Genomic DNA, 12,097 nt, shown 5'->3' on the forward strand with positions numbered 1-12,097 from the left:
ATTTGGGGCGTCACCTTGTACCCGCAGCGCTGGGGAGGAGAACTGGAAGGATATGAAGACGACATGATGGTGGTGTGACAATGGAGTCACACACAAGGATGAGCCCTGAGCCTAGGCATGTACAGAACAGTGAGGTTTTATTCCTACAGCACCTTAAGAAAACTCTTACAGTGCCCCAGGAAGGCAGCCCAGAGACAGTTCCCGAGGTTGGAGTGGCTTCTGCTCTCAGGTGCCAAATTTCTTCTGTTGGACAGGCAGAGGCAGCTGGGTTTTGAAGTCCATGATGGGTCGTTCCACCACAACCAGGCAGTTCTCGTCCAGCAGATCCATGAAGAGCAGTGGCTGCAAGGCAGAACATGGAAATCAAGGAACAATTTGGGGTGAAAGGGACCTTGTTTCACCCCTTGCCACAGGCAGGGACACCTTCCACTACCCCAGGTTGCTCCAAGCCCTGTCAAACCTGGACATTTCCAGGGATGGGGCAGCCACAGCTTCTCTGGGGACCCTGTGCCAGAGCCTTAGCACCCTCCCAGGGAACAATTCCATCCCACTATCCCATCCATCCCTGCCCTCTGGCAGTGGAAAACCATTCCTCCCCTTGTTCAAAGACCCTCTCCAGAGCCTGAGCACACCCCCAACACCATCACCCACCTGGAACTTCTTGCAGATCTTGAAGGCGTGGAGCTGCCGCTTCCTGGCCGTCTCTGGGAGCTGTTTCAGGGTGCTCTGGTTCATCAGGAGGGTGCTGTCGTCGGGCAGGGGCTGCGAGAGCAGGCAGAGCCGTCAGCGCTCCCACAGGAGCGCCCCCAGGCACCCCAAACCCTCCTGCCAGCTCACCAGGGACTTGTCGAGGACGCAGAGCAGGTAGGTGTCGTGGAGCAGGATGTGTGCAGGGTTCTTGGGGTTGAAGGTGATGTGTGTGATGGGCGAGTCCCGCTCCAGCCAGACGCGGTGCAGCCCCCGGCTCTGCACGGCGCGGCTCCAGCTCGTGTACTGCTTCTCGGGGATGCAGAACTCCAGCAGCTGTGCAGGACAGCAGGGACAGGGCGGCTCAGGGCGTCTGCTCCTCACAGCACCCCCATGCCAGCTCCCTGAGCCAGGCCAAAAAGCCCTGAAGGCAGGGAGACAGGCACAGGGAAGGGAGCAGAGCCCCACCAGGAGAGCTTCTACCTGCTGGTCCGAGTAGGCGATGACGAGGTTGTTGGTGCTGGGGTGGATGGCGAGGGCTGATACGGCGCAGTTGTAGGTGGGCACCATGCAGTGATGCTGCAGGAGGGGACAGTGCATTGATGGGACCACTGCTGACACCTCTGCCACACACCCACCCCTGAACACAACCTTGGGGACTGCCTCTGATCCCCTTTCCCACACATCCATCCCAGCTCTGCTCCAGGGACACGTGATGGCTCCCAGTCCCTCATCCCCTGAGGCTGGGGGGTCACTCCCAGGCCCACCTTGAAGCATTTCAGGTTGTAGATGTGGATGGCCCAGTCACCACTGACGGCTGCCAGCCAGTGCCCGTCTGCGCTTGGTGCCAGCAGGTAAACAGCCTCGGAGCAGCCTGCAGAGATCCTTGGGCTGAGAGGGGTGCTGGGAGCCCCAAATCCCCAGGACACCCCACCCCACATCCCCTCTGATTGTCTGCTTCCAGGCCACGAAGGCACAAACACCCCCAGGACAGACCCACGCACCCCTCAGGGCAGGAAAGGGGGGCACCTCCCCTCTGCACCCACAGGGGAGGGGGATGTGGGGCCCAGGAACCCCCAGCAGCACCCCAGCTCCCCCCAGCCCACACCTGAGGGTGGCTGCAGTGTGTGCAGATGTTTGCAGCCCCCCGGCTCCAGCAGCTGGAAGACGTGGACAGATCCTCGAGCGGAGGCGACAAAGAAGCTGTCGGAGTTGGCGGAGAACTGGAGCTGGTAGGCTGGAGGCAGCAGCTTGGGCACTTTGGGGACCTGGGAGTGGGGAGAACGCAGCCCTGGCAGCCACCCCACTGTCACCCAGTCCCCACGAGTGACACTGGCCATGCCAGCCCCCAGGACCCCACAGCCCCCCACCCCTCTGACCTTCCTGAGGCTGACGCCGTCCCCGTCACAGCGCACGCGGTACAGATGGAAGCGGGAGGCTGTGGAGTAGCCAATCCAGGTGCCACAGGGTGAGACGCAGCTGCAGTAGATGTGCTCCGGGCCCTGGGAACACCACGGGATTGAGGGGGACCCGAGGGACCCCCAGAGCCCAGCACACACCCCTCAGCTGCCCCAGGGGCCCCCCAGTCCCCTCAGCCCTACCTTGCTCTTGAGCTGCACGAGGTGCTCGGGCATCCGGCACAAGGAAAGGACCTCGCCATCCTTTCCTGGGAAAGAAACCATCAGTGGTAGTGGGAAAACCACATGGGGCTCTTTGAGCAGCTGAGGATCACAGGGGAGTGCCAAGACCCTTCCCTGAAGCCCAGGACAGCTCAATCCCAGAATCCTGTTGGCAGCAGCCAACACCAGAGAGCTGCACCTGTGACTCACCAGTCTCCTCAGTGGAGCCAAGTCTCCAGAGCTCCAGGTACTGGGAGAACTGGAAGAGGAGCAGCCGGGCTTTTCTGGCACAGGAGACGAGGCGTCGCTGTGTGGAAAAACGGGATGTCAGGGACCCACAGCCTGGCACAACGGGCTGGGGCACTGCCGGAATGCCCTGGGGTGCTGCAGACTCCACAGCAGGGGAGAGCAGGGAAATCAGGTCCCGTGGGATGGGAGCCTGCAGATGTAGCCTCAGCAGGACCAGCAATACCAGCTTGACAACTTCCACTGCTCCTTGGCAGGAGCCTCCAGGTGTGCCAGGAAAGGCAACACAACGTGGCAGAGGAGGGACCCAGGGACAGGGAAGGAACCCTGGCAGGGCAATGAGGACACCTGGAGGGGCAGGGAGAACCAGCCCTGCCAGCCCCAAGACCCCAGTCCATGCATCACTCACGTGGGGGAAGGTGAATTTTCGGAGCGCGGCGTCGTAGCCCTTCTTCTGCATCTTCTCCATCAGCGGGCGGATCACCAGGTGGGCATCCAGGCCTGGAAACCAAGCACAGGTCAGCTGGGCTGGTTCTGGGAGGGGAGATCCGGCCCAGTCCCGGTGCCACCGGCAGTCCTACCCCCAGAGATGAGGGCGGTGGGGCTGTGTGCCACGGCCCGCACGTCGTGGCTGTGGAACTGGAAGGGCTTTGTCCGCACCCAGCGCTTCTCCTGCCCGTCCAGATTCACTGGCAGCAGCTGCAGCTGGTAGGTGGCCCCGGTCGAGGTGCCCACGATGATGCTGTCCTCCTTCTGCAGAGGAAAACAGGATGAGGGTCTGGGAACAACGGGAAGGCACTGCAGGGAGGCACAGAGCCCAGCAGCTCCCGCTCCTGTCAGCCTGGGGGACCTGGGGGTGTCACCCACCTCTGACACGGCCAGCGAGAGCGCAGCCGAGGTGCTGACGGTGTGGGACTCTGCCAGCGTGCCCTGCTCCCAGTCCCAGAACTGCACCCTCCCAAAGGAGTCGGCACTGACCACGGTGCCGCTGGAGAGGAGGGCGATGGCCCACACCACGCACTCGCGCTTGGCCTTCTCCACGTGGTGGTTCACCATGATCCTCTGCACCGTCTGGCCTGGAGTGCGACAAGGTGGGGGCTGGCTGGGGGATCCCCCGGTGCATGGCGGGCCGGTGGGTGCCAGGGGATGGGATGGGATAATGGGATGGGATCGTGGGATGGGATAATGGGATGGGATGGGATGGGATGATACAGGGATGGGATGATGGTTGGGATGGGATGGATGGGATGGGATGGGATGGGATGGGATGGGATGATGGCAGATGGGATGATGTGGGATGGAATGGGATGGGATGGGATGGGATAATGGGATGATGGGATGAGATGGGATGATGGGATAATGGGATGGGATGGGATGGGATGTCCCCTCCCAGGACAGGAGGTACCTGAAGTGACGTCAATCACACGGAAGAAGTCGATGGAGCCAGCCACGATGTGAGTGCCCGAGGGGTGCCAGGAGAGGCACAGGACACGGCCTGGGGAGGGAAGCTCCATGTGAGAGCCCGTGGGCTCGCAGCCCATCGGTCACCAGGACCCCAGAGGCACAGAGGGACGGTGCTGCAGCCAGGACCCACCTTTCCGCCTGTCCAGGTTCCGCTCGAACTGGACCCCACCAGGAACGACTTGGAAGATCTTCACGGAGCCGTCCTCGCAGCCGATCTGCGGGGGTCGGGGTCAGCGCGGGGCGCAGCGAGACCCTCCCCCCGCCCCGCAGCCGCTCCCGGCGGCACTCACCGCCAGCTGCGAGCCGGTCCCGCTGGCCACCATGCTCCAGATGGGTCCCCCGCCGCCATCCACGCCGCGGGCCGCGCTCAGCCCCGACAGGTCGTACTCGGTGATGTCCCCGCTGAGCCCGGCCCCGAACAGCCGGTCCCCGGCCGCCCAGCACAGCGACTCCACCGACCGCGACTCGTGCCCGGGAATCACCTGCGCGGGGACCGGGTCACACAGCGGCACGGACCGGTACCGCCCGGGCCGGACCAGCAGGGCCAGAAAAAGCCCGGTACAGCCGGGGCGGCTCGACACAGGCTCGGTACGGATCCGCAGGGCCAAGGAAAGCCTGGTCCCGGCTCGGTACGGCTAGACTAGGCTCGGTACAGGCCCGGTACGGCCCCTCACCTTCTCCTGGAAGTAGTTGAAGGCGAAGTTGTACACCTCGACGGCGCCGTCGGTGCGGGCCAGGGCCAGGCGGGGCCCGCGGGGGTGGCAGGCGAGGCAGCGCACGCCCGCCGGTACCAGCCCGAAGAACCGCACCCGGTGCACCTCGAACTCGCCCATGGCGCTCGGCCGGCCCCGCCGCCGCTCCGCTCCCGGTGCCGGTCCCGGCCCCGCTCCGCCCCACGTGCGCGCGGCGCGCCGGAACCGGAGCTGCCCCGGGCCCGCGCGGACCGGAAGCGGAAGCGGCGGCGCGGCGGGAGATTCGGGCGCTGCCGGCGGCGGCTGCGGGAGCGGCCCGGGGTGAGCGCACGGTGCGGGCGGGAGGGATCCGGCCCCGACAGACCCGCCCCGGGCAGTTCCCCCGGCACCGGCGCCGCTGGAGGGCACCGGCACCCCGCAGGGCCCGGGGCCGGGTCTGGGGGCCCGCGGAAGGGATCCGGGCCCGGGGGTCTGGGGTGTCCGGGGGAGGCTGCAGGGCCCGTAGGGGGGTCTGGGGGGTTTCTGGGCAAGGGGGGCTCTGGGGCCCGGGGTGAGGATGGGGATGGGGGGTCTGGGCTCTGGACTGGGGGTGCTGGGGGCTGGATCTAGCGGTGGCAGTAGGATCCGCTGCGGGTCCTTGGGGATCTGTGGGGCCCAAGGGGGGGCTGGAGGGCCTGGGGGGGATTCTGTAAAGCCTGGAGGGTTGGATCTCAGAATCTGTGGGCTCAGAACAGGGTCTGTGCATGGGGGGGTCTCTGGGGCCCAGGGGCAGAATTTCATCCTGGGGCCCCCAGAAGGGAAGGGCCAGGGGCTCCTGCTCCCCTACCCACCCTCTTGCCCTGAATGTGTCTCTGCAGCCCCTGGCAGAGCCCAGCATGGTGCAGATCGTCATCTCCAGGTGAGCCCCATGGGTGTGGTCCCCGTGGCCCCTGTGCCCGCTGGAGCCTCGGTGACCCTCCCCCTCTCTCCCCCAGCGCTGGCACGGGGGCTCTGGCACAGTGGGTGCTGGTGGAGCTGCAGGGTGAGGTGCAGCCCCGGCAGAGCGGGGACCTGGCTGGGAGCCTGCTGGGAGACCTGCACTACACCTGTGAGGTGAGGCTGGACACTGCTGGGACCTGCTGGGCACAGCCCAGCCCAGCCTCACTATCTGCTCCCCCCAGGGCGTCCCCGTGCTCATCGTGGGTCACCACATCCTCTATGGGAAGGTGGTGCAGCTGGAGAAGCCGTTTGCTGTGCTGGTGAAGCAGGGAGGAGCTCCCCAGCCCAGCCCCACAGCGCCCCATGGCCACTACACCGTCACTGCCCTCATCAAAACCAAACTGCTCTTCAAAACCCGCCCCAAGCCCATCATCACCCACGTGCCCAAGAAGGTCTGAGGGGAAGGATGTGGGCTATGAACTGTGATCTGCTGCTGCAAAGAGCAGCAGGGACTTGGGGAGATCCAGGACCTGCCCAGGGAACTTTGGGGCTGCTGGGTCCTGTGTCTAGACACCCAGAGCCCTTCCTGGGTCACTTGTCCCCCCCAAAATGACTCTTTTCAGAGAGCAACCAAGCTTTTGGCCACAGACTTTGTGGATCACCCCTGGGGACATGACTCCTGGTGGGCAGGATTATCCTGTGAGCCTGGGCAGGTGTGTCCAGGCTGCCTACAGTGTCCAGCAGGTCCCAGGGATCCATGGAGGTGCCAGTGTGGAGGTGTCTCATTCTACACCCTCCCTGCAGCTGTAGGGACACCAGTGCCATGCAGGGACTTAGGACCAACCTCCCTCAAGTCAGGCAGGGGGACCAGGGACCCTCCCCCAAACACACCACGTGTCCTCACTTCAGTCTTTATTTCCACAATTCCATCAGGATATAAAAACCAGCTTTTTCCGCCCGAAATATGGAAAAAAGTCCCCCTGGCAGGTTCAAAAATAAATAGATTTACAAACCATCTGCGACAATACCAAAGAGCTACAAAAGTCTTCTAAAAAACCTTGTATTAAATTAAACAAAAACCAGCTAAAAGCTCCGTCATAGAAAGGGGTTTTTATCCAAGTCCTGAAAAAAGGACCCACAGGTGAACTCCCTGGGGAGGGGAAAGTTGGGAAGCACCTTGCCTAAAATCCCCATCTTCCCACTGTTGGGAAGGTAGTGGGGTGGGAGTGATGGGGCTGTGGGTTGGCCAGAGCTGTGACATGGCCCCAAAGGGTCTCCAGTAACACTCTGGCCAGCACACAGCCCCCTAATTTTCCCAGTTTCTCCATGCCAGGATCCCCCCCTTGGCTCTTTGGCAAAGCTGAAGGACCCTGCTGCCCTCCTGGAGCAGCCAGACCCCCTGAAAGGCCTGGGGGGGCTCCCCATGGGTACGTGCCCGCACGCAGCCGTGGGGCAGAGGCAGCACCAGCCAGCAGTGCCAGCACCATGCTAGACAGAGACTGTGTGTCCTGGGGGTGGGAAGTGCTGTAGCACCATGGAGGTGGGACTGAAATCCCTGTAAAAAGCACCGGAGGGTGGAAAATTCTGGAGTGGGGTGTGGGGAGCGCGGCCAGCAGCGCTCCACACCAGGATGCTCCATAGGGCACAGCTGGGATGTAGCTGGCAGCACCTGGCTGGGTGATGGGCAGCCCTGGCTCGGCTTCTCTGTGGCCAGCTTGGGATGGAAAAATGAAAATATAGGTAAAATGTACATCTTAATAAAGAAAAAAAAGCAAGATTTCGAGATCTGATGAGAAATGCCAAGGGTTGGGAGCGCTCAGCGCTGCCCAGCAGCTCCGGGATTGGGAAAAAGGGGACTGGGGGTGTTCACTGCAGCTTGTGGGATCACCCCAGCACCTGGTGGTTCCGGGATGGGCACATGGGATGACCCTGGCACGGCACCACCCCACGGTCACACCTCAGTGAAGACCAGCCCACACTGCTCCTGCCTCTTGCCGCAGCGGCGGGCGACGATGGCCAGGTAGAGGGTGAGCAGGGCCACCCAGTAGCAGGCATAGAGGATGGCACCTGAGACGAGGAAGGCCACCTCGGTCTCGCTGAAGAGGTCCTGGCTGTAGGCGGTGTAGGCCAGCCCGCCCAGCAGCACTGCCACCCACACCGACACCGGCAGCAGCCCCACAAAGTTCACCACGATGGTGCGGCGCCCTGACGTGCCCCAGCCTGACTTGTTGATGGTGGCAATGGCGAAGATTTTGGCGGGCAGCAGGCTGGACATGTAGAGAAGGGCGTAGAGGGACATGAAGATCATCTCGGCGTTGCCACGCAGGAAGCAGGCGTAGGTGGCCTTGATGACACCCACCAGCTGCACCGTCAGCAGGAACAGGAGGATGTTCCAGACGCGGCCGCGGTAGAAGAGCTGGATGACGGTGGCGATGAGGAAGAAGGGGAAGAAGCCGGTGACCACCGACTCGTAGGTCATCCAGAGGTGATGCTTGTGGAACCAGAGCGCGTTGTAGAGCCACTCGCGGAAGTAGGACTTGCTCCAGCGGGTCTGCTGGTTGAGCCAGCGCAGGTACCGCGTGGGCGTCTCCGTCAGGCACTTGGAGCGAGCCGTGTACTTGGTCCGGTAGCCCAGGCTGAGCACGCGGTTGGTGAGGTGCCGGTCGTCCCCGAAGCTGCACTTGCTGCCCAGGAAGGTCTGGTGGTACCAGTCCTCGAGGAACTGCTGCAGCAGCGCGTTGCGGTACATGCCCAGGGGGCCGCTGATGCACTGCACGCACCCGAAGTACGACTGGCACGCGCGCTCCACGTTGAAGGCCATCCAGTACCGCACGCTGCTCAGGAAGGAGAGCCACGAGTCGTACTTGTTCAGGATCTGGGCAGGGGATGGGATGGATGTGAGCGCCAGCAGTGCTGCAGCCCCCTGGGACCCCCAGCCCTACCCTTGCCAGGGTGCCCTCCCTCACACCAGGGTACCTGGACATCGCCGCCGACGCCACCGACATGGGGGTCGGCCTCCAGGATGCGGAGCATCTCGGCGGTGCAGGCGGGGTCCAGCACCGTGTCTGAGTCACACACCTGGGGGCAGAGGGAATGTCGAGCCCCGCTCCCGCCGCCCACGCGCGCCCGGCAGACAGCCCAGCCCACAGCCAGGCAAGCCTGAGCCACGGACGGCGAGACCAGGCAGAGCCCCGGAGACCAGCAGGCGATGGCAGGGAGCAGAGCACCGGGTGGTACCGGGGCACCGCTGCCCAGGACACCCATCTCTGGCTGCTGGCACTGAGGGAGGACCTGTCCCAGTCACCATGTGTGGGGCACTCTGTGCCACTGTCCCACGGGATGACACCATAGCAGGCCGTGTGCTCAGGAGGTGATGGGACACTCATGGGCAGCAGTGTGGGCAGGGCTCAGTACCTCAGCCACCCCAGTGCTAGTCGCCCCCAGCCCTGGTGGCTCATGGCCAATGCACAGGGCCAGATCTGGTGCTGGACACCCAGGTGCTGCTGAGGATTCCACCCACAGCTCCCCGCCTGGCCACTCAGGCAGGACACTCACGGCCCACGTCCCCCCAGCCCATGCATGCACCTGGATATAGTCCACGGAGTCTCCGAGCGCCCGGAAGGCCGTGTACATCACCTCCCGCTTCCCGCCCCACTTCTGCAGGATGCAGGAGTAGGTGTTGCTGCGGACCAGTGCCTGAACACGGGCCAGCCCTTCCCGCAGCCCGGCCTCCGTCTCCCCCTCGCCCTGCGCGTGGAAGTTGCTCTTCCAGATGTAGCTGCCCGAGCGCTCGGAGCCCATCACGTCGTGGAAGATGTCCAGCATGTAGGTGTCGTCGGGGCCGTTCCCGTCCACCACCATCACCACTTTGAGGTCGGGGAAGGCGATGCGCTTGACGGAACGTAGGCACTTGGTCAGGTAGTCGGGATCCTCCTGGAAGGCGGCGATGCAGAGAGCCACCGAGCGCCCCGGCCGCACCGGCTGCCCCTCGCCCCGCATGCGCCGGTGCTCCAGGAAGGCGAAGAGGCTCTGGATGAAGAGGTGCAGCCCCAGGATGGCCCCGTAGAGCCCGAAGGAGAGGTAGTGCTTCTCCGTGTGGATGAACTGGTACCCTGTGACGTAGGCGGCCAGGATTCCCCCCAGCACCGCCACGGCGAAGAGGCTGGTCCCCACGACACGCAGCGCCGTGGAGAGGCTCCCTGGCATCTGGGGGGACATGGGACACCATCAGGGCGGGGGACATCCTCCCCATCAGGTCACCCAGAATGCAAAAGCGGGGTGGCCCTGCTCCTCTGCTGTCCCACGGCCACCCTGTCGCTCACCAGTCACTGGTTTGGGGGTGACACCTTCCCAGTGCCTCCACGGGGCCAGAGGAGGTGCGGGGGTTCCCCACACCCCACACTGTGGTGCCAGGTGAGGTGTAGGGGTGCCAAATACCCCACCGTGTGCAGTGCCAGCACTCCCCATCCACCCGAGCAGAAGCACGGCCGCTCGCAGGCGATGGCTGGGCTGGAGGACAGGGAAGGGCACGGGGATGTCAGGGACCAGGGTGTCCCCGGGGAAATCACGGCTGCCCAGAGCGCTCCTCCACCCCGAGCGCGTGCGGTGGGACCCCCGGCTGCAGGGATGGCAGCAGCCAGACCCGCACCCCGCTGCGGGATGGGACGAGCAGCGCGGGCGGGACGGGACTGCGGAGCTGCACCGGGGCGCGGGTGCGGGGTGCGGGCAGCTCTGGGGTGCACGAGCACGTGCGGGGTGCGGGCAGGGCGCAGAGCCAGACACAGGGACCCCCGGCGGCGCCTCCCGGGCAGCCCCCTCCGGCTTCCCCCGGTCCCGCAGCCCCCGGCGCTCCCGGCTCCTCCCGGTCCCGCAGCCCCCGGCGCTCCCGACTGCCCGTTACCCCCGGCCCCGCCGCCTCCGGTGCTGCCGGTCTCACAGCGGGGGCACCCCGAGCCGGCACCGGCGGGGCCGGGAGGGAGAACGAGGGACCGGGACTCACCGTGGAGGTGCCGGTGGTGGTGCCGCCGCTCCCCACCCGCCGCCGCCGCTGTGCGCCCGGCCCGGCCCGTGCGGCCCCTTTATACCGCGGCGGGGCCGGCACCGCCCGCAGCCCGCGGGGGCCCCGCCCGACACCGGCACCGGCACCGCCGGCACCGCCCCCGGCACCAGCACCGGCACCGGCTCCAGCTCCTCCCGCAACCCTCGGGAACCCGCCCCGCACCGGCAGCACCTGGCACCGGCCCCAGCCCCGCACTGCGGGAGTGATGACCGGCACCGGCAGCACCGGAGGCACCGGCATCAGCGGCACCAGTGCTGCACAGGCGCTGGCACCATCACAGGCATGACGGCACAGCCGCGATACCGGCAGCACCGGCAGCGGCTCTGGTGCTGCACCGGAACCGGCATCACCATCCCCCGGCACCGGCATCAGGCGCCGCGGGCACCGGCAGAGCCCCGGGCAGAGACCCGCCGCTCCATTCCCCCGGCCCGCTCTGGGGCCCCTCTCATGACACCCACGTGTCACCTTCCTGTGTCACCGTGTCCCCCCGCGGCACAAACCACCCGTGCCACCCTGTCCCCGTGCCGGTGGTGCCGGGGCAGGACCAGGATCATCCCGGGGACCGCAGCACTTAATCCCTGTGCTGGCGGGATGGCAGGGGACAACCAGCTCCTGGAGGGGCCATTCTGAGTCTGCAGGAGGCACAGCCTCAACTCGGGGCTCAAATTCAGCACTTTTGGGTTTGTCACCCCCATCGTGTCCTGCTGTGCTGGGAGCTGGGTGCGAGGAAATGCCGGGAGGGGACCGGCGCCAGGAGCTGGGAGAGGGGATCCTTGCAGGAGCAGCCCGTGCAGGCGGATCCCCCTCGCTGACACCGCCGGCGCTGTGCTGATGCTCTCTGGGAGCTTTCCCAGCCCCTGGAGGGAGTGGGGAGGAACCGGTGAGTGCACGGATGGGACAGGGACATGCCGGGACCCTCGGCACCGCCAGCAGGGCTCCCACACAGCCACGGTGGGACTGAAACCCGGCACGGTGGGGCCAGACTGGCACGGTTGTGCCGGTGCCACCACGGTGCTGGGACAGGGGACAGGGGCAGAGTGTCTGCAGCCCCCCCTCTGCCCCCATCACGGACTCCTCGCTTTCTGCTGTGCCTGTGGCTGCTCACAGCAAGTCATTACAGGGTGGAAACATGGCCAGGACTCCCAGCCTTGCAGGGAAGGGGGTGCCAGACCCCTGCCCCATTTGGCAGCACACAGGGCAGCTGGGAAATGGGCCCCTGGGGCTGTGCACACTGGGGCTGGGCTGCCCAGTGCCAGGGGAGCCAGGGGGTCACCAAGCTGGGTCTCTGAGGACTCTGCTCCCCCCCATACTGTGGGTGTGCAGCAGTTCCCAGTGCAGGAGTGGGGCCCAAGGTGCTGCAGCACTCCTGCCTGTTGGGAGGAGGTGACTGATGTTGAGGTATCCCTGAGCAC

The 12,097-nt window shown here is 65.3% G+C and overlaps 3 protein-coding genes across 3 annotated transcripts; 1 reads left to right on the forward strand and 2 right to left on the reverse strand.

The window, feature by feature from the left end:
• Positions 1-120: 120 nt before the first annotated feature.
• On the reverse strand, positions 121-4,933 carry UTP4 (UTP4 small subunit processome component). The gene is made up of 16 exons (XM_056500743.1): positions 4,691-4,933; positions 4,307-4,498; positions 4,147-4,231; positions 3,958-4,047; positions 3,420-3,628; positions 3,134-3,305; positions 2,962-3,053; positions 2,517-2,613; positions 2,289-2,353; positions 2,067-2,189; positions 1,796-1,955; positions 1,455-1,561; positions 1,171-1,266; positions 838-1,023; positions 652-762; positions 121-342 (listed from the first exon to the last, which is right to left on the reverse strand). Exons 1-16 carry the CDS (start codon positions 4,847-4,849, stop codon positions 226-228), a joined length of 2,061 nt encoding a protein of 686 aa, XP_056356718.1. The 5' UTR covers positions 4,850-4,933; the 3' UTR covers positions 121-225.
• CHTF8 (chromosome transmission fidelity factor 8) lies at positions 4,933-7,378 on the forward strand. Its single transcript, XM_056500746.1, has 4 exons — positions 4,933-5,029; positions 5,566-5,606; positions 5,683-5,800; positions 5,869-7,378. Exons 2-4 carry the CDS (start codon positions 5,584-5,586, stop codon positions 6,082-6,084), a joined length of 357 nt encoding a protein of 118 aa, XP_056356721.1. The 5' UTR covers positions 4,933-5,029; positions 5,566-5,583; the 3' UTR covers positions 6,085-7,378.
• On the reverse strand, positions 6,523-10,673 carry HAS3 (hyaluronan synthase 3). The gene is made up of 4 exons (XM_056500744.1): positions 10,626-10,673; positions 9,212-9,832; positions 8,603-8,704; positions 6,523-8,501 (listed from the first exon to the last, which is right to left on the reverse strand). The coding sequence occupies exons 2-4, from the start codon at positions 9,830-9,832 to the stop codon at positions 7,578-7,580; spliced, it is 1,647 nt and encodes a 548-aa protein (XP_056356719.1). The 5' UTR covers positions 10,626-10,673; the 3' UTR covers positions 6,523-7,577.
• Positions 10,674-12,097: the final 1,424 nt, after the last annotated feature.

Source organism: Oenanthe melanoleuca, chromosome 11, assembly GCF_029582105.1.
Source record: "Oenanthe melanoleuca isolate GR-GAL-2019-014 chromosome 11, OMel1.0, whole genome shotgun sequence".
In the NCBI taxonomy this organism is placed as follows: domain Eukaryota; kingdom Metazoa; phylum Chordata; class Aves; order Passeriformes; family Muscicapidae; genus Oenanthe; species Oenanthe melanoleuca.

What these genes read in the sequence shown, in the direction of transcription:
- UTP4 (XM_056500743.1), bottom strand. Translation starts at nt 4,849, where the DNA reads ATGGGCGAGTTCGAGGTGCACCGGGTGCGGTTCTTCGGGCTGGTACCG. An exon ending in TCGTGCAGCTCAAGAGCAAG is followed by an intron (nt 2,190 to 2,288) that starts GTAGGGCTGAGG and finishes TGGTGTTCCCAG; the next exon opens with GGCCCGGAGCACATCTACTG. An exon ending in TCGCCTACTCGGACCAGCAG is followed by an intron (nt 1,024 to 1,170) that starts GTAGAAGCTCTC and finishes TGTCCTGCACAG; the next exon opens with CTGCTGGAGTTCTGCATCCC.
- CHTF8 (XM_056500746.1), top strand. Translation starts at nt 5,584, where the DNA reads ATGGTGCAGATCGTCATCTCCAG. An exon ending in GTGCAGATCGTCATCTCCAG is followed by an intron (nt 5,607 to 5,682) that starts GTGAGCCCCATG and finishes TCTCTCCCCCAG; the next exon opens with CGCTGGCACGGGGGCTCTGG. An exon ending in ACCTGCACTACACCTGTGAG is followed by an intron (nt 5,801 to 5,868) that starts GTGAGGCTGGAC and finishes TGCTCCCCCCAG; the next exon opens with GGCGTCCCCGTGCTCATCGT.
- HAS3 (XM_056500744.1), bottom strand. Translation starts at nt 9,832, where the DNA reads ATGCCAGGGAGCCTCTCCACGGCGCTGCGTGTCGTGGGGACCAGCCTC. An exon ending in ACTCCGTGGACTATATCCAG is followed by an intron (nt 8,705 to 9,211) that starts GTGCATGCATGG and finishes CTCTGCCCCCAG; the next exon opens with GTGTGTGACTCAGACACGGT. An exon ending in GCGTCGGCGGCGATGTCCAG is followed by an intron (nt 8,502 to 8,602) that starts GTACCCTGGTGT and finishes TCCCCTGCCCAG; the next exon opens with ATCCTGAACAAGTACGACTC.